The 27,876-nt window shown below is 44.2% G+C and overlaps 1 protein-coding gene across 1 annotated transcript in view; it reads left to right on the top strand.

The window, feature by feature from the left end:
* Positions 1–5,363: 5,363 nt before the first annotated feature.
* LOC147700366 (uncharacterized) overlaps positions 5,364–27,876 on the top strand; it is a 379,926-nt gene continuing 357,413 nt past the window's right edge. The window contains exon 1 of the mRNA XM_086935723.1: positions 5,364–6,106. Within this exon, the coding sequence (XP_086791849.1) occupies positions 5,536–6,106 (571 nt within the window). The 5' untranslated portion in view covers positions 5,364–5,535. The remainder of the gene's footprint in view (positions 6,107–27,876) is intronic.

The raw sequence follows: 27,876 nt of genomic DNA, 5'->3' as shown, positions 1-27,876 counted from the left end.
TACACTTACACACACTTCACTTCTCATCCAGAACAATCTCTTTTTTCTGTGACTGAGGTAACACAGATTGTAATGTCAATTTCCACGCCAGGTCGACGCGCATTTCGGTGGGCTTGTACCACCTTCCTCAGGACCAACAGAGAAAAGTTTGCTTCCTTTTTGTGTGGACACAGGGTTTCCCCCAAAGATAATAGTGATGCACCAACGTGTTATCAATTGCTGCGCAACCACTTTGTTCACTTTTCAGTCCTATTAACAAGATAGATGTTATAAACTTGTTATGCGATGCTTCTTTTTCTCTTATTTAGGACATTCACAAACACAGTCTTTGGTAGAGATTTCTTATTTCAATCAGCAGACTTGACTTTTTGTTAATTTCTTCAAATTATTCGTAATCGAGTGATCTTTTGTCCTTTACTATATTTTGTACTAGTTTGGAGATGTTTTTCAATAAACCATCCTCCTCATTTGTTCATGTTTGTAAGCTTAGTCCATCAGTCACACGCCGCGAAAACACCCAACGACTTTCCAACTGCTCTTGGTGGTGGAGGCTGATCTTGCTGTTCCCTGGCCGCTCCTGACCACTCTTTTTGCCCCAGCGATACCCCCACACGGCGAGATCGACACAGTGGAGACTTTGCGTTGGGCCTGGGATGGGTTCCGGAGATATTCTGGCTTTAGCATGCTCTCTGCAAATGCCATGCCCATTGCACATAACCTTACATGCCCCCCTCTACAGACGGCCGGAATGGTCAAACGTGCGACCCGCTTGGGACTCTCCACGGTGTCGGACCTCTACCCTAGCAACACGTTCTTTTCTCTCACACCAGAGTCCGTCCCCATGGACACTCTGCTTTATTATCAATTTAGAGATCTCTGCAGGGAGCTTCATCCCACGTTTCCTCAGCCCCCCCGATGGCTGTCCTCAACTTTATCTACACATCCTCCTTCCCCACAAGCAGGTCACCAAGAATTACGCCCTCGTGCTTTGCGGACTCTTCCATCTCCACTGACCAGGCCCGTGCGGCATGGAGTGAAGACCTTGGGGGCGATCTCTCTCAGGAGGTCTGCTGTACTTCTGCAATCAGACCAAACGCTTATCCCTAAACTACCGCCTGCGCCTCATGCATTTTAAATACTTGCATAGACTATACCGCTCCCCCGCTGAGCTGCACAAAATGGGCCTCACCCCCAGCGACAGATGTGTGCGATGCTCTGCTCCTGCGGCAGACTTCTCCCACCTCGCCTGGCTGTGCCCCAAGGTCTCAGCATACTGGTGCGATGTGTGCGTCGCTATCACTGACATTACCTCTATGCCTGTCACACCGGACCCACTGCTTTGTCTCCTAGGCTTTGTGAAATTCTGCAAGACGCTACTCGTCGGCAGACTGCAATGCTTCTCGTTTTTGCACGGCGCAGGGTCTCCATGTGCTAGGGTCGAAGATCTGTGCCCTAGGTTAGCGCTTGGCTCGAGGACGCTTTGCGCTGTTAGACACTTCTGTACGAATTCTGGGACTTAGTGCCTGTCTCTTATCTCGAGCGCAAAGGCGCCCTGCCCTTTGCGACCTCTCCCACGCTCCCCGCCCGCCCGCCGTGGCTGCCGAAGTTGGCTCGTGAGGTGCTGCCTCCCCACCCACACACTCTTCAGGTCCCTTCCGCCTTCTTCCATCTCACCTTAGCATTTCTCTTTCTGTGTAATGCAATGGGCTTCTTATATATGATGGTTCATATAATATATGTAACAAATGTAGTCCTCCTCTTCGATTGCGGACCTTCCGCCTGCATACACTGTAACTTGAAGTGCCATTCATTCTCAATAAAGGTTTTTGACAAATTAAAAAAAAAACGTTTTGCCCTCTCTACTTGGAGCACGGAGTTCGGTAAAACTCCGCCCACCACTGGCGTGGCTGAGAATATCAGCGCACGCTCAAGAAAATGAAGGATACTGTGTCCCTTTCGGGGAGACAAAAGGGTTGCCTGGCGTGTGGTCACCATTGAGACGCTCTGGCTATGCCTCCGGACTGCAGTTGGCTTCCACTTTACCCCGTAACCTGCTCACTTCTTGCTCCTCCTTGTGGGCGCTGCATGGATGAAGCACCACCAGAGTAGAGGAGTCACTCCATAACCCGCACCATGTCAACTGCGAAGGAGGAACACAGTACCGGCCGACACCCGTCCCCTACTCAGCTTCACCCTGCTCTGGGTGTAGGGTAGCTTTCTGGGCATCACTGTACTCGGGTGTCGCACAGAAAGAAAGAAATCCCAGTGGCTCATACAGACTGCTACACTCACCGGTCAAAAACAGCTAGGACTGGGAAGGAGCTGAACTGCTGCCATTCCCTTAGAGTGCTATGCGAGCACTGCTGCACATGCACTGATGTCAGGCGTGTGTTTGGTGCCATCGAAGTACCTGATGCTGCACGTGCACCAGGCATTTGTTCAGTCCAGTAGAAGCAAGTACTTGATAGTGCACGTTCTCCTGGTGCCATTCATGTACACTACTTTCATTCACATAGTGCAAGCCGAGAACTTGATGGTGCACATGAAGCACATTGCTGCACACGTACTTATTGCAGTGCAACAGTACACGATCCTGCAGGTGCACCCTGGGCTGGAGCTGGACATTTCCTTCTTTGGTCCAGTTTGCACTCGGTTACGTATACAAACTCGGCGAATTCCACTGAGTTTTTAGATAACTCCGCAGATTAGAGTCCGCCCACCCCTACTGATAACCTTGTTTGAACAAAGCTTTTGAAAATGTGGCTATTTGTTCAGTAAAAAATTCGCTTCTGGCCGCAGCTTCCTTCCCTTTAACATTAGAAAACTGTAATTGGTATTGCTGTGCTCCTCAAATAACTGAACTAAGTAAATAATGTCTTAGAAGCTTTCTTATTTAGCCCAATACATGCTGTGGATATTACCATTAAATGATAGATGTCGTTATGTCAGCGTCAATTCATGCTGTAATCATTGGATTACACTTCTAGGTTTTTGTTTTAATCCATGTTGTCAGCAGAGTCATGTTTGCCACTTTTTCCTATGTTTGTTGTCATGTATTTGGTCTTTGGATTGCAGGTTTCTCAGTGTGCATTATAATTTGTGATGTGAACATTGTTAATGAATGACTAACAATGTGCTCTGGATCTCGTTACAAGATTGCGAGTGTTTTGGTTTACACACAAATAAAATACCATGTTCATTAGATTATGATTAAACCACTTCTATGCTAATGTACAATTGTGTACCTGGCTTTTGTTAATTCATTTCCATATAAGAAAACAAATAGATTTTTTTTTATTCTGATATTTGTTTTTTTGGGCTCATGAAATGCTAATGCTTAGATATTATTTTTGTCCTTTTAGTGAAAGACAGCAAGAATAAAAGCAATAGTCAAAGGAATATTATGGACAGCAGGAATTGCAATTTAACTTTTGAGACACTAACCACCTGAAAAGTACGGAACAGTTTTCGGAGATTTTTTTCCACTAAAGAAGCTCTTCAATTGTTACAGATGTGCATTCCTTAGACAAACAGCCTTTTTCTGTGCTAAATTGGTAGCAGACCCCAATAGAATGATGAATGGGACATAGTACCTCACAACAAAGGAGTAAGGAGTATCTCTTGAATATGTCTATATATTAACATTACAAGGAACTCTAATCAATCAAGTGACCTACAAAGGAGAAAGTCCACAGAAATGTTTAGAATGTAATAAATCTTTCCAGGCTAAAGTAGCTTGGATAACAACAGAAAATGTATACATTTACACTGGACACCAGCCACGGACACTTCTACTTATTGCTGTCTTCTGCGTAAAAGGCAACTCTAGCAACACATCAGAATATCCCCTAGTGAGAGGCTAGCACAGAGCATCACCATGTAAATAAACATTGAATATGAGAACAGAAATGGCTATCTTCTGATAAATCAAATGTGCCAGGTAATGCCATAATATTGACTTTATACCAGCGAGAAAGGAAATAGGAGAGAGATAGAATGCAGAAATGTTGCCTCCACGGTGTTAAATTAGTAGAAATTATTTACTTAATTTGTCATGGCAAAGAGAAAGGTGCACTTCATTTAAGTACACAGCTTTGCAGTTGTAATATTAGTACCAAGAATTTAGAATGTAGAGAGGTTATTTTTCATTTATATGTGTTAGTAAAATGTACCTAACTTGAAAGTACTAACCTGGACAGACACAGGAGAAGCTACATGCATTTACTCAGTGTCTCTAGAATTTTATTACAACTATATAATTATTTAAACATAATATGTTTAAATGGGGGAGGCACACAAATGCACTAAATGTGATGATTTCTATATAAATATCCATCTGGAAAAACATCAAGGAGACCCATCTGGAAAAACATCAAGGAGATCTCAGCATATTAAGATTAAAAAAATCGGCAGTGTTTACCAAGACTTTTATTAGAAAAAGCCATTGGATGGTAGGCAAACAAAACCATACTGTAAAAAATAAAATTCAGTGTCTCAAAGGTAAAGGCTATATCTCAAATGGCTCTCATTGGACAAAAGTCAGGCTACACTGAACGAAGACCTTATAAATGCACTGAATGTGACCAGATGTTCATTACAAAGGCACAGCTGCTGATAGATCAACAAACTCATGCTGGTGAGAAACCATGTGAATGCTTTGAATTCAACAAGATTTTCAGTCAAAAAGGTGGACTAGTACTACATCACAGAAATCACACTGGAAAGAAACCATATAAATGTTCCGAATGTGTAAAGACTTTGAAGCATAAGAGAAAATCATCATCACATGAGAGAATTCACATGGGGGAAAAACCATATAGGTGTTCTGAGTGTAATAAGGGGTTCCATCAAAAATCCAGTTTGATAAGACATAAAAGAACACACACTGGCGATAAACCATATAAATGTTCTGAGTGTGACAAGTGTTTAATCACAAAGAGCCAGCTAATAATACATCAAAGAAATCACACTGGCGAGAAACCATATAAATGTTCCGAATGTCAAAAATCTTTTACTAGAAAAGGTGGAGTAATCAGTCACCAGAAAACTCACACCGGCGAGAAACCATATAAATGTTCTGAATGTGACAAGTGTTTCATTACAAAGAGCCAGCTAATAATACATCAAAGAATTCACACTGATGAGAGACCATATAAATGTTCTGAATGTGACAAGTGTTTCATCACAAATGCCCAGCTGATAATACATCAAAGAAATCACACTGGTGAGAAACCATATAAATGTTTGGAATGTCAAAAATGTTTTACTGGAATAGGTGGAGTAACCAGTCACCAGAAAACTCACACCGGTGAGAAACCATATAAATGTTCTGAATGTGAAAAGGCTTTCAGTTTAAAGTCATCATTGGTAATACATCAGAGAGTTCACACTGGGACAAAACCTTATGGATGTTCTGAATGTGAGAAGGCTTTCATTACAAAAGGACAGTTAAGAAGACATCACTTGTCTCACAGCGGTGAGACTCCATACAAATGTTCTGAGTGTGACAAGGGTTTCAAAGCCAAGCCTCATCTGATGCGACATCAGATTGATCACACTGGAGAGAAACCGTATAAGTGTACTGACTGTGACAAGGCTTTCAAACAAAAATATATATTGTCATTACACCAGAGAAATCACAAGGGAGAGAAACCTTATAAATGCTCTGAATGTGGCAAGGCTTTCATTCTGAAGGCTGAACTATTAGTGCACCAGAGATATCACACTGGAGAGAAACCCTACAGATGTTCTGAATGTGACAAGTCATACATTGATAAGAAAAGGCTGACCATACATCAGAGAACTCACACTGGTGTGAAACCTTATAAATGTTCTGAATGTGATAAGGCTTTTACGCGGTATAGTGATCTGTACAGTCACAAGAGAGTCCACACGGGGGAGTCACCATATAAATGTACGGAATGTGACAAGGCTTTCAAGCAAAAGAATCATCTTTCAGTTCATCAGAAAATCCACACAGGGGAGAAACCATATAAATGTTCTGAATGTGACAAGGCTTTTACTACAAAGAGAACACTGATGATACATCAGAGGATTCACAGTGGAGAGAAACCATATAAATGCTCTGTATGCTATAAACCTTTCAGTCAAAAAGGTAATCTGTTGCGTCATCTGAGAATCCACATACCTTCACTACATGTGTAGATCCAGTGACAAATAAGATTATTTACAACAGAGAAACCAAGTACATTTACTTAGTGTGACAAGGCTTTCCTGGGAAAAAATTATCTATCACTCTATCTGGAAGAGATAAAGGAAACAAATCATGTTAATGCCCTAAGAGCCTGATTACAAGTAGTTATTGCCCCTAATAAATAATGATACCACAGGGTATGGTATTTATCAGGTGCGATAAATAACTCCTATTATGAGTTTATGGGGAACAACTTGTGGATTCAGATGTTTAATGCCCCAAAATCTGCATGATATGGTAAATGCTGCCTGTTTTCTGTGGTTAAATATTGTCCGGTTTAGCCTGCCGAAATTTAACAAAAGTTGAGTTATTCAACACGTCTGATAAATATTGGATGCGTTAAATACCTTTAAACTCGTAATTCTGACCTATGAGTAAACAGGGGTTAAAACATGGGTCAGAAAGTTAGAAGCAATTCATAATCGGGCCCAAACTGTAAAAAGTCTTTCACTACATAGTGTGATCATATGAGAGTCACTGCACAGGCGTAACAAACGCCCCCACAGTGCGGGTGGGGGCCCAAGCTCCAGGGGACCCTGCCGGGCACAGTACCCTAAGGGTGTGTCGCTGGGGCCTAATTTTAATGTTATGCTTGTCGCTATTATGTAGTGTATTCTGCACACGCGCTTCAGTGCTGTCTTGAGCCTCAGGGTGGGGGCATAGGGTGGGGCAGAGCTGTGCTGGTGTGATTGAATTGTCATATGCAGACTAGTTAGTGTAAAGTAAACGCGCGAGGGCCGACAGGGCCATTTCGGACATTGGGACCAAAGCAAAATGTAATTTCCAGCTGCGGTCTCCTGACTGTCGGCCCATGCATGACACCAAAGCGGCAGGTCTCAGGCGAGTGGGTGAGAGAGAGTGAGGCGATGGCATGACTGGTAGTAGTACTCCAGTCGCTCCCTATGTTGTTAAGTTCTGCCACGTTCTTTCTTCACTTTTCTGCATTCAGGGCTGCTTTTACTCAGGGCTCCAGGCAAGGTTGCTTGGTACCGTTGCAAGGCTTGAGCAACACATAATATTAGGCTTTTTAGTCCTTACGTGAAATATTGTTGAAAGCGACCCTGCGGCCCTGCGAGGGCATTGTTGGAGTTATTGATGATTTTTTATTACAGGGCAGGTAACTCTCCAGTAGCTGCAAGGGGGGTGGGACGCATACCTAAATAAAAGCCTGGTAAATGACAACTTATGCAGATGGTGCAGCCATTCTTAAGGATTTTAGGCAGCAATTCCATTGCACCTTGGTGGAAACTATGAAAGCAGACAATTGACAAGTCTAAATTGTTTTCTATGATCGCATGCTTCCTCTGGAGGAGCAGTGTGGTATTCTGTTGATATGACAATGTTCATTTTTCATTTTGCTAAAAATGCCTAATCGTGCTTCACATTCAGATATTCAAAGTAAATTACGCATGCCCCCATTCCTGTTTTTTTCTGTAACTGTGTGAAAATTAGGCAAGATTTGAAGTGATTATGTTCTGAAGAGATGACGTTTGGCTACCGCTTGCTTAATTTTCAATTTGGGTGAGTGTCTATTACAGACATTTGTAGTTAAATGTTGTGTTTATGCTACATGCAACAGCCATTCAAAAAGTTTCTTTAAGATCAAATTAGTACCTCACATATGAGAAATGTCTGTGTCCCAGAGATTATTTGGAGTTAATATTAGTGAGATACTCCTGTGTTACTGTATTAAAAACACACATCCCCTATCCCTGAATGTTTACATGTAAACATAATTTGAATTTGGACCAGTGTGCCTGTGCACTATCTCTGACATGGGCAACGATAACATGAAAGAGCTGAAACTGGATCATGAATTTAAAACAGTTCCTAACAGGGGCCCCCAAAATATGCTTGGCCCAGGGACCCCAAAAACCTTAAGATATCCCTGGGGCCATCTGTGAATATGATGGTCATAGTTACCACGTGTGCTGGCACGGCTAGGTCCATTATGGGAAAGACATTTCCATTTCTCTTTGCATTACAAGTGTGCTCACGTCCCATTTCCTCAACATGAAAAATGACCTTACTGAAAGAGTATCATGCTGCAGAAACAAACAATACATCTAGAGATCTATTTCATCCATTCATCTCTGGGTAAATTAAGATCGCCAAATTCTGAATTGGCTGAAATTCACAGAATTGGGAGCTGGTTGAACCCACAAAGCATTTTTCAAATGCGAGCTTGTGGTTTGTGGGTTTGTGCGATGCATAGTGGGCAGTCTGGCATTTATTTTAATGAGCGCTATACTACACCAACATGTAAGAGAAATTAGTAGTAGTCGGAAGCACCACACATGATTGCAACAACCTCCTCTTTCATAGACTGCCTAGTGTCAAAATAGCAAATATTCTCTCTTTATGTCATCAAGAATGGTACAACAAGATGAGTAGCATAACAAAGCCTACATTTTAATCAAATGCATGTATTTTTAAAACATTATTCATTCACATGGGAGGTAATAATGCCTGTCTCCTATGTTATTTACCACAAAACTCATGAAAAATATGTTGAATGAACTTGGGAACTCCTGCAGTGGGTACCAGAATGTAAATAATGTCATCCTAGCACAGTGGCCTGGAATCCTGAAGTCTATTACGTGGTAATGATGGAACACAATACTGCCTGGCTTCCTTGAATTTGAAATACACTCCTGGCATTTTTATCAACAGTTGGCATTAATGATGACAATCACTTCGGTGGAGCTGCTGGGGGTTGACAGTGATGTGTGGGTTTTTAGAGCTGCCTCACTCATGGAACCCTCGAGATAGAGAGGGTCAGCCTGAATCACGCTGTGTGCTTTTGTCCTCCATTCGCCATCATTTTAGCTTTTAATGAGACATTAAAGAGTTTCTAATTCCATCAACGTGTCTCCTACCTGCAAAGTATTAAAGAGGGGAACTTATTTTCTATTAGAAAGTCTGAGCGATCTTCATTTATTTCCTACAGTTTGTAATCCAGAAATTTCTTAAGAAGGCAGTGTTAAGAACAACTTGCACTTTGCGAGGCTTTGTGTCAAGGGGGTGTACTACAGGTGGGCCATGGCCTGTCCTCTGCAACCAGTGCTTAAAATGGGCCGGTGATGTCTGGTACAGAATGCCTGCACTTCTAAAATTTGGCAGGGAGATTACCTGCACTTCTCAGCACTAGTGCATTACTTTTAATAGGACAGTGCCAGCACTCCTCATTTGAAAACAGGTACACCAGATGATAGAGTACTCACACTTTTATATTTCCATTTCAAGGATTACAAGCAACCAGACATGTGTTTGTCGCAAATCACTATATACTAACCTATATGTGGATGGGTATTTACACCAAAAATGTATATAACTCCTCAAGGCATCACTCACACACTCATCTTGAGCTCACGCATCTTGCACAGTGCAGCGCTCACATACTCCTCATTCATCCTCACTTTGAGTAATCGCAGGGGCAGTCAGCTGAACCTGCTGCAGACGTGTGATGCAGCACAGCACATAGACTATAATCCATCAGATTGCTTAGCACTGTGCACTATTGCACAATAACCTGCACACATCTCGCTCAGTGGTCCTCGAACACAACATGGAAACACTTCCCACATAGCATCAAAACAAATACAACACCCTTCCAACCGCACACCCTACACATAGTATAGCTTGCTACTCATGTAGGCAAGCGGTAAGCGCTTTAGTGCTCCACATAGGGGTAGTAAGCCCTCTATAAATATGACAATACAATACATTCAAGATAGCTCCCGGCTCTTATCTCCTGTCTTCTTGGCTCTGTCCCTTTAGCTCCTGCCTCCTTGCCGTTTATTTAGTTCATGCTTTCTTGCAGCTATCCCTTTAACTCCTGGCTTGTATCGTCTTCATCCAACTGTTGAGTGATTACCTCCCAATCCCATCCCTTCTGCTACTTCCTGTTTTGTATCTTTCCCTTGAATACTCGCCTTCTTGCATCTATTCCTTGATGCAAGAAGAAAGAGGGATTGTTTTACAAGACATGCTTGAGTTTTGTATATCGTTGGACTGTTGATTGTATTATTTTGCACTTTGAAAGTATTTGCACTTTTTCTTTTGCTTTAACAACTACTTGCTGATATGGTCTGTAAAATGTGTGCCCTAAATCTTGCAATTAGCATTGTTTACACTTAAGAAATGATTAATTCAAACATACAAACATCTGCAACAATGTTCTGAAGCATCCAAGCAGTTTTCATTACCAGCCTCGTTTTTGTCCTGATTACTAATACAGGCATGATGGTAGAAAGTAAAATTGCTTCTTCAGTTCAATTTATTTTCATGTACACCCTTGACAATCGCAAGTGTGTGGCATGCAGATAATTCACTAGTTTATCTCTCTTGGAGCTTGCAGTATGCTGAGTTATAGCTTGTGTACTCATGTATTGTCAGTCGAGTCTGTGAAATTGCAAGTTTGGGTTTGTCTTTCAAAGTTTCAGGTTATTGTCTATCAAAATAGTTGTTCTTTGTTCTTCAGCGATAGGCAGTTCCTAAGACAATAGGACCACTCCTTGGCATTGTTCGGATTGCTGTCTCAGTTAAATAATCTGCTCTTGACAATGTTACAAATGGCGCAGTTTATATATTAAGAGTGTTTCCCACTTTCTTATTAAAACATTGAACTAGACAATATAGAGGCATTTCATTAAATGTTGGAGGTGTAAAAATCAAAATATACCAGATTTATGGGTAGTGAGGCAAAGTAGAAGGTGGTGGGCTGTGCCGCTAGGAGGGCCCATGATGTATTTTTCAGGGGGGCCCCCTCAAGTTTCGTTACGCCACTGAGTCACTGTAAACTGAAATAATTTAAATATTCTGAATGTACATTACAGAAATATCACTTCTAGTACAAAAGAGAACCCACACTAGTCTGTTACCGGATGCATGTTCTGAATGTGGCAAGACTTTCAAGTAAAAAAGTCCTCTCTCATGACATCAGATAGTCCCCACCAGGGAAATCAGGAAACCCTCTAAATATTTTGTTTTTTAACTATGAAAACTTATACCTGATACAGAGCACACAGAGGATAGGGCATAAAGGAATCATGCATGGCTACTGGAAACCATCCTTCGTCTACAGAGGTATGGCAATACCAGTGACCTAAATGTTCAGAATACTGTACAGCTTGGGTAGATGAGAGTAAGTGCGGATTTCATTATTAGATATGGCCTGCCAATGTACATTTCAAAACTGTTACAGAAGACGCCCACTACAAGAAGAAAAACCACGACTACACACAGAATAACTGAATAACCATTTAAGTAACAGAGCAAGCAGAAGAAAACTAGACAATTAAGCATCACTTGACATATAGTAAAAAGTACAACATACTACAGAAACCTCATTCTGATTAAAATAGAGGCATAATGGTTATATGTGGTTATGAAAGACTAAATGAAGTCCAGAAATGATCGATAACTCCTATCATACAAGGTTAGTTGACATTCTACTACACAATTTACCAAATGTGTAGAGAAAAACTGAACAATCGGAATCATGCAGAATCTGCAATACATGAAAGATACAGGAGATGGTGGTCACTTTATCAGATTCCAGTATCGTCCCATAATCTAGATTGCAGTATGGCAGAAACACTGGGACTGCCAGCTAGATTAAATTATGAAATTACAATTATTTTTAAACTGCTGTTCCACCACTGCATTCTGCAGTTGAGCGAAATCAAATATATCACATAAAATGCCTCTCTGGACCTTAAGAAGGCTTGAAATTGAGCTTTTCACTCCAAGGTGCTACTTATATATTTGTGGACATGAATCAATTTTGGAGACATTATTGGATTAACATAAACCTTTAACTGGAACTGAAAACCAGTTAATGCATTGATGAAATGACTCCCTTCTTTGCATTCCTTTGTTTGCGTGGCAGCTTCAGGGTCTGAGGCACACTAGAAAAGATATCTGGGTCAAAGACATCAAATAATGGGCCAGATCTATTCCTGGAAATGTTTTTAAAATGAGTAATTCCCTCCGTTCACCCGTTCTGAGTGTGCTGTTTGCTATTTATTGCATCACTGCATTTTGACAATTGTTTCTCTCAAGATCTGCCATTTGCACAATTGCACAAAGACCAGCTCTCCCCTGAATATTTGTTGTTGCCTTTAGATGTAGTTAGTGTAATAAAATCGAAGAACCCATCTCAAGGAGCGTGATGAGGTGGCAGTAATTCCTAAAGCAGCCTCAGATGCCCAATATATTTTGTACTTTGTACATGCCTCCGCCTTAGAAGCGGAGTGTAGGTCCTAGTTTACAGAGAAGGAGCTAAAGAAATAATGAAAACTGGGTAGGTGGAGGTTTGTAATGGCATAGGATTGTGAATCGGACACACGCCGATTGTCCTCACCAGCTCCACCAGGATCCAGATTTGACCTGGACTCGCTATTGGACCGAATGCCTTACTAACAACTGCCCCCCCGGACTCCTCATCTTGCCTCCGGCTCATCGCGTTTTTCCCAGCTTGGAACAATTCATTACCCTCAGCCCCTGGATGCACAACTCGCCGGACCGCAGCTGAAGCCCTCCACTCCCACAGGACTTCTGTTGGTCATCATCCTTCCTCCCATTCCTTGGGACGGATGTTTGCTTCAAATAGGCATTCTTACTCCTGTGTACTCCGGTTGGCAGTACACCAAGCTCACTGGGCCCCGCACCCATCAGCAGAGATCAATTTCTCCTGGTTTACCCCCCATCAGCACCTACGCTACGGTAACCTGATCCTAAAGATGACCCTGACTCATTAAGGGTTAAAAAGTCGTTGACTCCCAGTGCAGCTTTCGGCGCTTGCCTCTGGTTCACATAGTGCTAATTTCTGTGCAATCTTGTGTAAATAATTTATTGTGAACCTAAAGCTCTCTGGAAATATTTCACCACTGTGCACTCTGCGCCGTTTATCGCTGTGTCATTTGTCACTTGCGCCTTTCACCTTATGTGTCACGAGCACGTATGTGCACAAAGTGTTTTCTGGTTATGCTTACATTCAGTGTAAACAATGCTGATACTATTGTTTTCCTACACTTTTTTCAAAATACATAGTGCCATTGGCACATTCTCCTACTTTGGAGTCTCTCTTGTCTTTTCCTTTTGCAATTATATGTGCATACTTATATAATAGCCTAAATTGAATGTTAACTGTTGAGACATTGTTCATGTTACGTTCATCGCCCAGTTCTCAACTAGATATATGGGTGTATTCCTGTCGTTTGTTCTCTAAATTCTACATAGTAACACAAAGGAAATTCTGGATTGGGACCAGTATCCATACATGTACATGGCAATTACATGATGAGTTGTCCCTTAGCCAGATGTTTTTTTTTATGGGGAGAGTGTTACTATGTACCATTATGGTGGTTCTATATACTAAACTGCTTTTTAATGGCATTGAAGGGCTGTGCATTTGCGTCTTTTCGGTGGACGCATACCTGAGATCTTTTTCTAACTCAGCAATTGCTGTTGATTGGAGGAAGCCAATTATTTTATTCCACACTCTCCTCTTTAGTTGACGTAATGCTGACAGGCTAATATCAATCTTGAAACATGTTTCTGGGCTTTTTGTTTCTGTGTTGTGTCTCTTTGCAGCTTGTAGATTTCCTTTAGCTGTTCCTCTTCTGGGGTCTTAGCCACATGATTGCTTAAGATAACTGGCTGGATATTATACAACCAGGTATTTAAAAGTCTTTGTTGTGTTATAATCAATAGGTTTCTAATTTAAACAAGGTGTCCTTTTTGGATCGTGGTTTCTAGATCATGATTTCAGAATTTTGATGTACTGAAATAAGGAAAGTTCTTGGAGCATCTGCATACAAAAGCAGCGTAATGCTTGTGTTGCTTCTTCTTATGGACATCAGGACCACCTCCTTCCTCTCCGGGAGAACCCAGAGCGTCCGCCTCCCCCCCCCTTCCGCTCCGAAGCCACCGAGATCATCTGCGGCGTACCCCAGGACTCATTTCTCAGCCCAACGTTGTTCAACGTCTACATGGCACCACTCGCCCACGTCGCCTGTCAGCATGACCTAAACATCATCTCCTACGCTGACGACACCCAGCTTATCCTCTCGCTCACCAAGGACCCCCACACCGCCAAAACCAACCTCCACGAAGGAATGAAGGCCATCGCCGACTGGATGAGGAACAGCCGATGAAGCTGAACTTGGGCAAGACAGAGGTCCTCATCCTCGGCTCCACCCCCTCGGCCTGGGACGACTCCTGGTGGCCGACGGCACTAGGAGCACCCCCTACACCTACCAACCACGCACGAAACCTAGGGGTCATCCTCTACTCCACACTCTCCATGACAGCAGGTCAACGCAGTCTCCTCCTCCTGCTTCAACACCCTCTGCATGCTTCGCAGGATCCTCAATTGGATCCCCACCGAAACTAGAAGGACGATCACCCAGGCCCTCGTCAGCAGCAGACTGGACTACGGCAAGGAGCCCCGGCCAAACTCCTGAAACGACTCCAACGCATCCAGAACGCCTGATCCTCGACATCTCCCGCCGCAGCCACATCACACCCCACCTGAAAGACCTGCACTGGCTCTCCATCAACAAGAGGATAACCTTCAAGCTCCTCACCCACGCACACAAGGCACACCACAACACCGGACCAGCGTACTTCAACAGATGACTCAGCCTCTACACCCCACCCGCCAGCTCCGCTCCGCAGAAAACGCCCTCGCCATTGTCCCCCCGCATCCGAAGAATGACCACCGACGGCAGATTATTCACCCACCTTGCCGCCAAGACGTGGAACACACTCCCCATCTGCCTACGTCAGACCGAAGACCTTCTAACCTTCAGAAGACTCCTCAAGACCTGGCTCTTCGAACAGTAGCAGCACCAAACCCCCTCCCCCCCCCCCCCAAGCGCCTTGAGACACTCACGGGTATGTAGTGCGCTTTACAAATGCTATGATTGATTGATTGATTGATTGCTTGAATACTCTTGTCTGTTGCAAATGTTGTGCATCTTGTTCCATTTAGGCCTTTCCTGGTGCTTTAAAATCTGTTTAGAAATGGGTTATTTGTTTAGATCTCGCCTATGCAGCGCTTGCTCGGGCTCTTTGAGACATGCTGTATTCAGGTATGGACTTTAAGCTCTGCCTATTTTCCACCCATCTTTTCTATTGGCTCCTGTTACTGTCCGTTGTAAATGGTGGCTTTTGATTAGGCAATATGCTTAGTAGTTCCTCCTTAGTACCTCCTTTTCACCTGTTGTAACGTCCCCTGGGACTCCCCCTGTTACATGTGTTGTTACTCAGGATGTTTTACTTACAGCCTGCCAGCACTATTTTCTTGAATCTGCTCTGCTCCAACGCTATCCCAGTTCACCTAATCTTCGTGTCCTTCGCAGAACAACATCTCCCGCCCCTGTCCTGTGTGTAAAGAGCACGAGTGCTCAATGCTTTCAGTTGCCCTGAGCTTCAGTGTCAGGCAGCTGCTTATTTCCCGTTTTTGTTTCGAGTTCATGGGGCTGAGGGGTCAATATTGAACTTCTCTAAATTAAAACATTTTATAGTGGATGGCTTTACCATGTTTTTGCATTTGTGCAAGCGTTGTGTACTAAATTACATTCAGTTATGGACACGCTGGCTGCCTCGCTGTATCGAAGACACAGAGAAGAGACAGGTGCTTGCAATGGAGCCCATAGAGCTGAAAACTTGGCGGCCATCTTGGAAATGTTTAGAAACACACACATCATTTGATGCCTTTGGTCATGTTTTCAAAATATTCTTTTTATTGTCTTTCTGAAAAAATTCCAATCAGACGACAGTACTTTCAGTTTCCAAACACACACGGCATTCAATGATAGAGGTTGGCATTTTTAGTTTAGAAACACACACAACTATGATTGCTTCAGCTAATGTTTTCAGATTGTTCTTTTGTTTGTCTTTCTGGAAAAAATGCAATCAGATGACTCTGTGTTTCGTTTCTAAACACACACGGCATTTGCGCACAGATGTTTATTTTTTGGGGTGGAAACACACATGGCATTCGCTTGCCTTGGCTCGTCTTTTTAGAATGCCTCACAAAACGCGAACAGATAACTTGCTTTTGATATTATCTTCATACAGCAAATGATAAATTATTTGGCACATTCTGCAAATCCATAATTATGTAGAAAATACTGTGGCCACAAAATAGTATAATTCCAGTATTCCTGCCTACGGATGAGCTCTTTTGTTAAACTTCGGAATGGCAACATAAAGGCTGGCTCTCCCTGAAAAGTGAATATATGAAACAGTCTCTGGTGCCATTTACTGATAACACTATTATTTGGGAGTTGATAGAAAGACAAAGCCGATGTGTAATTTATGGTACCTACACAAGTCAGTGTTGACAGAATACAAGAGAGCACCCTGACGCGCTGATGGTGTCGTAAACCACTATATAAAGCAAAAGCAGTAATACACAAACATTTACATAACCCTCAAGTTCCGTTAACATGGTGAGCCAGGCACAACACTTCAGGAAACAAGCCTCTGAATGCCTTTCTGCCTCATCTTGGGTCTTAAACGCAGGCGTGACGAGTTTCTAGACAGGACCATTTAGTGAAACCTGGTTATTTTATCCAGTTTGTTAATAATTCCGATGGTAAGCTAAGCAGTGGTGCTGATGAAATATATGTACGACATAAACCCCAAATGTACCTACAATATTACAGAACATCGCTAAATTGTAATTGTGAGTTGTTCCAGGTGTAGGGTGCTCCAGGAGAGGATTTAATCTTGCGGTCCTTACTCTCTCCCTGTGTCTGTTTATGCATCCACTTTGTTTAGTTGTGAGCGATTTATCACTATTAGTTTAGTGTTTTTACCTCCTCCCTTGATTGTGGTTTTATTGGTGGTCGTATGTTCTCAGTCTCTTTCTCCTGACTGCTACGGCTGGTTACTGCTTATTATTATAGGGGTGACTGGTCTTGGGATTTATCACGAACTGTGCAATTGAGTGGGATAAGGGATGCATGTTATGACCTTGGTTTCATTGCTGGAGTGAAGTCTGTGCAGGTTCTGATTATCAAACAAAAGAACAGGTGTGTGTGTCTCAGATGCCAGGATGGTACTGATCCAGCGGTTCAGCATCAACAGACACTCCACTACCACATACTCACCTGGGCCCATAAATTCACACAATATCTAAAACACTGGGGATCAAGTTTATACATTTTCACTAACCATTTAGGATTGGTTTTATTCAATTTTCTCTGTTAATTTCTTAAGCTGACCCCTCACAGATCAAAAATCTCTTTCGTCTGGTCGATGGACCATTAGTCGAGCTAGTTGATGGTGATATTAACTTAAATACTTACTAACTTTGAAATAACCTTATAATCAAATAACCACAGACTCTGAATAGTTTTAAAATGTTATCTTAAGTAAAACATGCATGTGAACAATCTCAATACAGTGTAGACACGAAATCCTTATGAGAGAAAAATTCAATTAGGTGATACAATGCATCATTCTCGAACCCTTGCAATAATAACAATGCCTTAATTAGAGAGGATAGAAGAAAGAGACAAAAGAACATTTAGCAATTAACGGAAAAATATAATTAACCAGGATGGTCTGGAAGACTAACCCTCTGGCCAAAGGGCTTGAGGGGGTCCATTGGGATAGGTTCAGGAGACAAAGACTTCAGGACAGGACAGCTGGACCTCTCTAAAATACCGACGGTTTCACTGCACCCTTCTCTGGCACTCTCTCCCTCCTCGAGGTGCTTCCAGAATCTTCAGAACCAACCCAATTGGATCAGGATAGGATGATCTTCTTCAGGTTCTGCATTCAGCTCCCTCCACCCGCTTAGGCATCTGCTCCAGCAGCGATTCACTCCAACACGCTCTTCCCTTCCATGCAAAGGTTCCGCTCTTGTTCCTCTAACTAACTAACTAAACTACTTCAATTATACCTTTCATTTCACCAGGTTCCACCCACTAATGTTTCAATATCGGGAAAATTCTGAGATTGATTGGACAAGGCAAGGAGTGGTCTTCATCATACCATGCTTATATGACAGATATTCAATTCATTCATTGTTAAATAACTCGTCCCCTTACTTTTTAATCATAAATCTCATTCCCATACATCACTTGTATCTTTATTGGTAACAAGTAAACTTTATTAAATGCGACAATTCATATTCCAGTGCTGGACAGTTCCTTTCCCACGAATCACCGAAGACCAACTACACACAAACTCGCTCTCAGCCCACCCAACGAACCCTCCAACACCAACGATGCTGCCCACAGCCTCACACGCTGGATGCGCCAACATCCTGGCCCAGCTGAAGAAACCCCCCCACAGAGACACCAGCAAGAGGGCCAGCTGGTTCACCCCAGAACTCCTAGCCTCCAAGCGGGCCTGCCGAAAATTAGAGAAAAAATGGCACAGGGAACAGACTCCGGACAGCCACGCAGCCCACAAGGACGCCACCCACAACCACCATCACCTCATCAGGACTACCAAGAGGACCTCCTTCAAAGACCGCCTCGACAATAATGCAAACAACAGCAAGGAGCTCTTCAACATCGTGAAAGAACTCTCCAACCCCAGCCCCAACACCAACGACATCCCGCCATCGCAAGCCCTGTGCGATTCCATCGCCACATTTTTCAACCACAAGATAGCAGACATCCACAACAGCTTCATCACCCAGACAGCCACAACAGACAGCAACACAACAGACCCTCCGTACACCATCGACCACGACCCCCTGCTAGCCTAGGCCAGCGTGAGCATGGATGACACCATCAAAACCATGAGCACAGTCCACTCCAGCTCCCCATCAGACCCATTCCCGCACCACATCTTCAACAAAACCAGCCACTCCATTGCCCGCCAAATGCGCAACGTCATCAACCTCTCCCTCGAGACCGCAACCTTCCCAGAGAGCTGGAAACACGCCGAGATCAACTCCCTGCTCAAAAACCCAAGGCAGACCCTAAAGACCTCAAGAACTTCCCATCTCTCTGCTCCCGTTCCCAGGTCATCGAGAAGATTGTCAACAGACAACTAACCCGATACCTAGAAGAAAACAGAATAGAATCCTGGACCCTTCCCAGTCAGGGTTCTGCAGCAACCACAGCAATGAAACAGCCCTCATCGCCGCCGCTGACGACATCGGGAGCATGCTGGACAGCAGTGAGACTGCAGCCCTCATCCTCCTGGACCTCTCTGCCGCCTTCAACACCGTCTACCACCGCACACAACGCGCATGCCTCCACGCCGTAGGGATCCCTGGAATGGACCACCTCCTTCCTCTCCGGCAGAACCCAGAGCGTCCGCCTCCCCCTTTTCCGTTCCAAAGCCTCCGAGATCATCTGCGGTGTACCTCAGTGATCTTCCCTCAGCCCAACACTGTTCAACATTTACATGGCCCGCTCGCACAAGTCGCCCGACAGCACAACCTCAACATAATCTCCTACGCTGACAACACTCAACTGATCCTCTCCCTCACCAAGGACCCCATCGCCGCAAAAGCCAACCTCCATGAAGGAATGAAGGCAGTCGCCGACTGGATGAAGATCAGCCGACTGAAGCCTAAATCAGACCAAACGGAGGTTCTCATCCTCTTCTCCAACCCATCAGCCTGGGACGACTCTTGGTGGCCGACGGCACTGAGGGCAGCCCCGACACCCACGACCACGCACGCAAACAAACAGCAAATAGCAGTAGGAATCGACAGTTGCACCACCCTAGTATATACACAAACAGTCAAGGCAAAACCTTATTTACCATAGTTGCCCACCTCTTAGGTCCACTGCTATAGAACCCTAATTATACAGACAAAACTAGAGAACAGAGAGGCAACAATTTAGAATACAGTGCGCAAATCAAGTTTTTGTTCAAGAAAAGTTTGCATGTGTTCACAAAAAAGGGGGTAGTGGTCCTTCAAGTTGTTTTTCAAATATATTTTTATTGCAGTCTTCAAATAATATCTTGACAGAAATGACAGCCAACGTGTTTCGACCAGAATTGGGCTTCCTCAGGGCAAAAAATATATCTTTGAACGCAAATGGCACTGCAGTATGATGTCTCACAAATGGACTCAGAATCGTTGATAACGGTTTAAAACTGTTTACAGGTGGTGCAGTCCGCCCGCTTTCTATTCAAGTATAAGATGCAAATATGCATGAAATCCGGAAACGGTCCAGATGCTGCAATATGAGTTCCAGTAAATCTTTCTCAACAACGTATAGTAGTCAAGTCTCAATGAGAAATGCATTGAATTCGGGTAGACACTATGATAGGTGTCACTGGATGTCACAAATTATGAGGCAGAGCGAGGTGACGCCATCCAGCACCCGGTCCAGTATCTTTGTCCGTGTCAATTTTTTAAAAACGCCGCGTGACTACCCCCACGCACGCAACCTGGGAATCATCCTCGACTCAACGCTCTCCATGACCAAGCAAGTCAACGCCGTCTCCTCCTCCTGCTTCAACACCCTCCACATTCTCCGCAAGATCTACAGGTGGATCCCGACAGATACAAGAAGAACAGTAACCCAGGCCCTCGTCAGCAGCAGACTCGACTACGGAAACACCCTCTACGCAGGAGCCCCGACCAGGCTCATCAAACAACTGTAACGCATCCAAAATGCCTCGGCACGACTGATCCTCAATGTTTCACGCCACAGCCACATCACCCCCCACCTGAGAAACCTGCACTGGCTGCCCGTCAACAAGAGGATATCCTTCAAGCTCCTCATCCACGCATACAAGGCACTCCATGAGACCGGCCCAGCCTACCTCAACAGACTACTTTCCTTCTACATCCCTAACCGCCAGCTCGGCTCTGCTGACCTCGCACATCCGAAGAACAACCACTGGCGGGGGATCCTTCTCCCACCTCGCCGCCAAGACCTGGAACTCCATCCCACTGAGCCTACGACAGACCCAAGACCTGCTGACCTTCAGGAGACTTCTCAAGACCTGGCTGTTCGATCAGTAGACACCCCCCCTCCCCTCCCCAGCGCCTTGAGACCCTCACAGGTATGTAGCGCACTCTACAAATGGTTGATTGATTGATTGATTGATTGATTGATTGATACTACACAGATGTAGTTGACGCATGCCCGAAACAGATACCCAGATTTAAAGCGGTAATAGTCTGATTTCAGAGTTATTCATGGTAGGCATGCATACATAAGCGTCACTACCCCACATGTTGTTGTAATGCGTATTAATTTTCACAAAACTTTATTAATAACTTGTTAGTGAATTAAGCGAGCGGATTGCTTCTGACCAAGTCTCTATTTTTCGCGAGACCTTGCTCCATCAATCCCCATTTTAGAGCTATCATAAAATACCCATTCTTTCCCACTTCCCAACTTCAATTGATCTCAGTTTCTTCTTCCTCCCTCATAATTTTATCATTTATTTCTTTTCTTTCCAACTCTTTCATCTGTTTATACAGTTTTCCTTTCACCTCCTCTAATTCTATTTCTTCTATTTCTCTCTTTCTTTTCTTTACTTTCCCAATTATTCCTGTATTTATTCGTCTTTTCCCCTTACTCCTGCAACATTTGAATGTGATTATTATTATTAGTACTGCTATTATTACTGTAGCTACTGGTAGCATTATTTGACCTATTATACTCCTCCCAAAGACAGAAAACCAATTCCCTATAGCAGAAATACTTTTTGCTAATCTTTCCCATACACCGCCAACCTCTAGTTGGGTCAGGTCTTCATGAAGTTTTGTAATATTTTTAATATACCCTTCAATTGTTTTACGTTTGTCCAGATAAAATGTTCAGCAAACTCCGCCCTCTTTTGCCAATAAAATATCAAGAGCAAGACGATTTTGCAAAACCATCGCAATCATTTCTGTATTAATCATCAAGAAACCTCCAGCATTAAAGTCGATAGACGATCAACTACTGTTGATAATTTTCCAATCTTTTGTGAATTCAGAACGACTCCAATTGAGGGTATCAATGCACCAAATATGTCACCTACTATTTCAGTAAACCTTGCTCTCTTTCGTCGTGTTAGTCCTCTACTTATTTCATTGATTCCATTGGATCTGTCCACATGGTAGATCTTCGTAAAAACTATTCCGAAGTAGCAGCTACCATACCAGCGTGCAAGTAACCTATAATAGGCATTTTTACCACACACATAATATACTCCCAAAAACACAGGACCAGTTCCCCATTTTAGTTCCCTTCCCCCTGTAGAAATTTGTGTTCACACTCACTGGAACCAATGAAATACTATTATACCTGTAGATACAGAAATTTCCCTTCTTGGCTAAGTCTTGGGACATTGCAGCATAAGCCTCGCCTTTTGTATAGTCTCTTCTTTCCCAACCCATGGGGGTACATGAGTTTTCTGTTCAGCAGCCTTTCTTTTAAAATCCTGCCTCCTTTGACTAATTAAAAAATTATTTCTCTTCTTCACGCAACACACATGTTAAGTTATTCTTGTGAGCGTGTGCTATGTCTATTGAACTTGTTGTCAAAAAGAACTCAAACATGAACTGTGCATCCTTACTACTAAGTATTGGATTCATATTTCTTCTAACAGGCATTTCTGAAAACACTACATCTAAGTTTGAATAATAATACTGCAACTTTCCTGTTACATAGAATAAGCTTGCCAAAACACTACATGAAACACCATATGTTACAGGTATATGGTGGTAAGTTACCCCTTCTGAAACAGATGAGGGCAACTTCATACAGACATAGCAATCACTAACATCCATTGTGTCTATGTATTGAAACAACAGTTTTGTAAACACATTCAGAGATGAATCCTTATCAGATTTACCATGATGATACACGGCCTCATCCACTTGTTCTAGCCCTGTATTTTGTTCTTTTTGTAACAGTATCTACTTTCTCGTTAGTAACTGTATAATTCATGTTATTTGTTACCATTAATAAAGGTATCACCACAACCTTCACCTTCCCCGTCCTTCTCCAAAGCTCTCTTGTTTTCCCTTTTTTTAGGCAAAGTCTGATCCAGATCTTCTGCTCTTCCCTTTTTTACTGACTGAGTTGGTTCCGGATCAATTGACCCTCCTTCATTTTCTAATTGACATTGCTGTGTACCCTTTGTCTCTTGTTCTGCTTCTCCCTGTAACTGTTCAGGTCTTATTATGGTTATTTCTTCTTCTGCCTGAGCTTGTTCTTCTACCCCTACCCCTACCTGGTCCTGTTCAGGTCTTATTATAATGTGTTGTTCTTCTGCCTGAACGTGTTCTTCTTCTTCTAGCTGTCCCGGCTCAGGGTACCTTCTTCTATTTCTGCCTGAGTGCGTTTTTCTTTCCCTGTCTTTTCCTCACTATTTTTCTGTTTTCTCAAAGCTTTTCTGTAACTCTTTGGCAACAATTTCAGGTATTTCAGTCTCTGGTATCCACCTTTCTTGCCCAGGTATTTCCATTACCGGTATCCACCCTTCCTGACTTGTGCTTGTTTTTTCTTCGTCTCTGTATTCTTCAGAATATGTTACTCTAGATGCTTCTACTTCACAACCCTCTGCTTCTGGTATCCCAACTTGTTCAGTTGGATGCTGTTCTGGTTGCTCATGTGGACCTAGGACTCTTCTGGTATGACTGTGATGAATCAAATTAGGCAAACCAGCTCACTTCACTGCTGTGGTAGTGACTAGTATGACTTGACATGGTTTATCCCACCTGTGAGAAGTTGGCCCGATATGCAGCGTTCGCTATTCTAGCGACCGCTATGTATCGTTCCAAACGACCCTTATGGTGATTGGTTGTAAGTCAACCTATAGACCAGCTATCCTAGTAGCGTGGATACGAGCAGTCTAAGGCTAAAGACTCGAGAGGGCGCGTTAAGCCAGCTGTTTACCACACATGTACCCCTTGAACACCAAGTGAAAGGACACCACACAAGTGTTATGAAAATAAACAGGATATTTATTAAGATTCACAACAGCCCTGTACTCTTTATGAGGACAGGGTACTAAGCACAAACCAAATCTCTTAGGAAAATACTTCAAGTGCACAATTAAAACAAGTGTCCGAGGACACGGAAAGTTTAGAGGTCTCGGGCGGACCCGATAAGGCAAGTCGGAAGCGAGGGACTCGGGACCCTAGTGTAAAGAGGCTATGCAGGCACCGAAATGCCGAGTTACCTAGCCACGAGGGCTGCGGCTGCACAAGTCTTACAGGCGTCGGGGTCTTCGCTGACGAGCCAGGAGCCGGAAGAAAAGGAGTTGCTGGCCGGCGACCAGTGATGAATAGTTCGTAGAGATCCAAGCCTGGATCAGAGATCGTTGACACCTGAAAGCAGAGGGGACCAAGTTCGTACTACTAGCCAGTAGTCAGAGGGTACCAGGAGGGCACCGGTTGGCCGTCACCTCGACCAGGTGAGTGGGCGACGCTAGGCTCTGCAGTCTCACGGACCAGGAGGCGTTGTCGGCGACCAAGGTGGAGGTGCGAGCTGTCCCACGAAGGATGATGCTGTCGGCGTCGCTGGGCCCAGGATTGGGGCAACAAGCCTTGGCAAATCTCAGGGCCACGTGGTGGGCCTAAGATGGCGTCTGGAAGGGACCAGGAGGGTCCGGGGTGCTTCTCGCAAAGATGGAAGCAAGGGCCAGTCTGGAGCAACCAGACCAGCAGCGTTGGTTGTCGGATGTCGTCAAGGAAGGGCACAAGCCAGCGGCTAGTGACCAGACAACGTGCTGAGCAGCGAGCAGAAGGGCCCCACGCAGATCGTGGAGATGCTGGGAGACTGCACTTCGGTGCTGGAGCGGCTTAGGGTCGGGGCTTCTCGGACCCCAGAGCACTCACCAGAGAATTACTTCGATGGTCGTGCTGGTTAAGAAAGCGTGCAGGTTTTGATGATGGCCGGTCCCTCGAGGTCTCGTCGCACCCACAGATCACAGCTGAGCTGATGACGTGGGTAGAGGTCAGAGGTGCCAGGGAAGCCGGTTCTCGTCGAGCTGGGCCGTCGGATCCTTGAGGAAGGACTTGCAGCAAACCGCAGAGTTCTTAGATGGTGCCCGCTGATGCAGGGTGACTACTCCTTAGTCACAAGGGAGAAATCTTGAGAAGAGTCTTGAATGTCCTTTCGTAGAAAGTAGTTCTTGATTCAAAGATGATCTAATTTGGAAGGGTCCCCGCTCCGGCCTTTATCCTAAAGAAAGGGGTGGGTACATGACTAGGTCCTGCCCTAAGGGTGGGACCAGGAAGGGGGGTAGTTACACCCCTCTTCCCTGCCGGACTTTCCCCAGGCCAGGGCTGGCGCCCCTGGAACTGGTTCTGACCGGCAGATGCGTAGTGAGCACCGGGGTGCCACTCCGCAGTCACCTTCTTGCAAAAGCCCTACCTACCCAGAATACACAAACCCTGTCTGGGACGGTGCGAACACCGCCCTCGACAGGAAACCCTTTGTCCAAGCGCTCCTCGCTGGAAGGACTCCCAGCAGCAGGAGGTCAGACTCGTGTCTGTGGTGGCAGCATCCATTTTGTGGAGCTGAGGCTTTAGTTAACTTTAACCGGGGTTCACAGTTACGTACATGTCGTGTCCCTCTAGAAGGGCGGAATGCTAACCTCGTCGCCAGAATTGGTGAGAGGGCAGCATCCCGATTCGTATGACACCTTACTCGACATGTCTTGATAACGCGACACCAACGTTACCGATGTGGTACGCGTTATCATGGATCAGCCATTGGGTCTTTGATCCGCAAGCTGCAACCGGCTCGGCTCGGGCCAGAGCACAGTTCACACGAGCCCACGCACTCTGCCTTCAGGATTGTCAAGGCCTGCCATAGGAGTGACTGATAGGAACTCGGGTGTCCATTGTATGGTTAGATATAGAGCTACTATACCTAAAGCAAAGGGTGATTACACGACTTCGCCCCAGCTGTCATGCAGCCAGTTGTGTCAAATTTAGGAGGCCAGCCAGGGGTGGCATAATACATGCTGCAGCCCCTGGCGGCCCTGGGTACACCTATGCCCTGAGTTACAGGGTCTGATAAGGTGGCCCAGTACCAATTGGTAAATGCACCTAGGGTACATATCGTAATTTAGAAAGAGAACAGCCAGGCTGTGGGTCTGATTAGCAGGCCCACAGCCAGAGAAATTCGTAAACCAGTGAAACAAAAGTAAAAAATCTGGGTGATCATAGGATTGCAGACCCTACTCTCCTACACCACCTGGGTGCCAGACATGTTTTCCTTGTGTGTTTCTTCACTAACACCCAGTCTTCCAGAATTTAAATTGTGTGCTTGAGTTGGCTGTCCTGCAATTTTGTTTTCTCCAACCTGATGAGACACAGAACGTACCAGATCAGCTAATCCCTTGCAATAGTCCAACACTAGATCATCAGTTATAATCATCTATATATTTCCTGGAACATATGCTTGTCTCATTGCTCTTCCCATCAGGATTTCATGGGGGCTTAGTCCTGTGTTTCTGTCAGGTATGCTCCTAAGACCCATCAGTACAAGGGGTAAGGCATCTGGCCACTTTAGTATTGTGGATGCGCACACCATACCTAATCTTGACTTTATTGTATCATTAAGCTGTTCAACCATTCCAGAAGCCTCTAGTCGGTAGGCACAGTGTAACCTTTGTTCAATATTGAATGCAGCAAAGATGAGTCGAATTATTTCATTATTAAAATGTGGTCCTCTATCTGATTCCAAGGTGATTGGGAAACCGAAACGCGTAATCCCCTCTCTCAACAGTAGTTTAGCCACTGTGAGATTGTCATTTCTTCTAGTGGGATACGCTTCCACCCATCTCGAGAACAAGCACACAATCACAAGAATATATTTCAATCCATTGCATGGAGGCAATTCAATAAAATGTAGCTGCAACCTAGTGAAGGGTCCTTCGGCCTTTCCAATTTTTCCCCCAACTGTCCACTGTCTTCCTGCCTGGATTTTGCTGCTGACAGATTAAACATTGTTGGCAAAGGCTCTCTGCAACTACCCTAAACTTTGGATTATGCCATGTTTGTCTGAAAAGCCTGATCATTACATCCCTTCCAATGTGTGTTGTCTCATGATATACCCTCGCCCTTTGGGAGAGCAAACAATCTGGCACGACTGGTCTGCCATCTGAGTACACCCACACCTCATAAGAGGTGTTATTAATTATTGAAAGAGGGGTTGATGTTCACTAACTGTCCATGTAATGTCTCCTGCGACTGATTGTTACCAGAAACACATCTCACTCAAATATTTCTCAGTGGGTTGTGGGGGTGTAGGAAATGCGTTCCACCATTTAATCCACCTGTTTTTTGCTTCTGACTACTTATTTTGTTTTACTTTTTACTGCATTACCCCAGATAGGGGAACTGAGTAGAGAGTCCAGTTCTTAGAAAAAGGAACGGGGGGAATGACAGGGATGTTAGTGAAATGATACAGTTGTCAGGCACCATTATCATTTTAGCCAGGGCCACTCTTCTGATTGGAGCCAGGGGGACGGTCTTCCAGATATTTACAGCCGCCCTTATCCCTGCCAGTGCCTTACGATGGTTGCCCTCGTATAAATCGGTGAGGGAGTGGTACATTTTGACTCTATAGTACTTGGGGACGTGAATGCCCCAGGTGAGATCCCAGCCGCCCATGTTGATCCTTTGAAGGGTAAGATCTGGCCTCAGTGGATAGATCATGGATTTTGGCCCATTGATCCTTAGTCCCGATGCTTCGGCGAATTCT

This window comes from Lissotriton vulgaris, chromosome 8 (assembly GCF_964263255.1).
Source record: "Lissotriton vulgaris chromosome 8, aLisVul1.2, whole genome shotgun sequence".
Taxonomy (NCBI): Eukaryota; Metazoa; Chordata; class Amphibia; order Caudata; family Salamandridae; genus Lissotriton; species Lissotriton vulgaris.
Note: the sequence above shows the minus strand (reverse complement) of the source record. Positions and strands in the feature narration are given on the sequence as shown.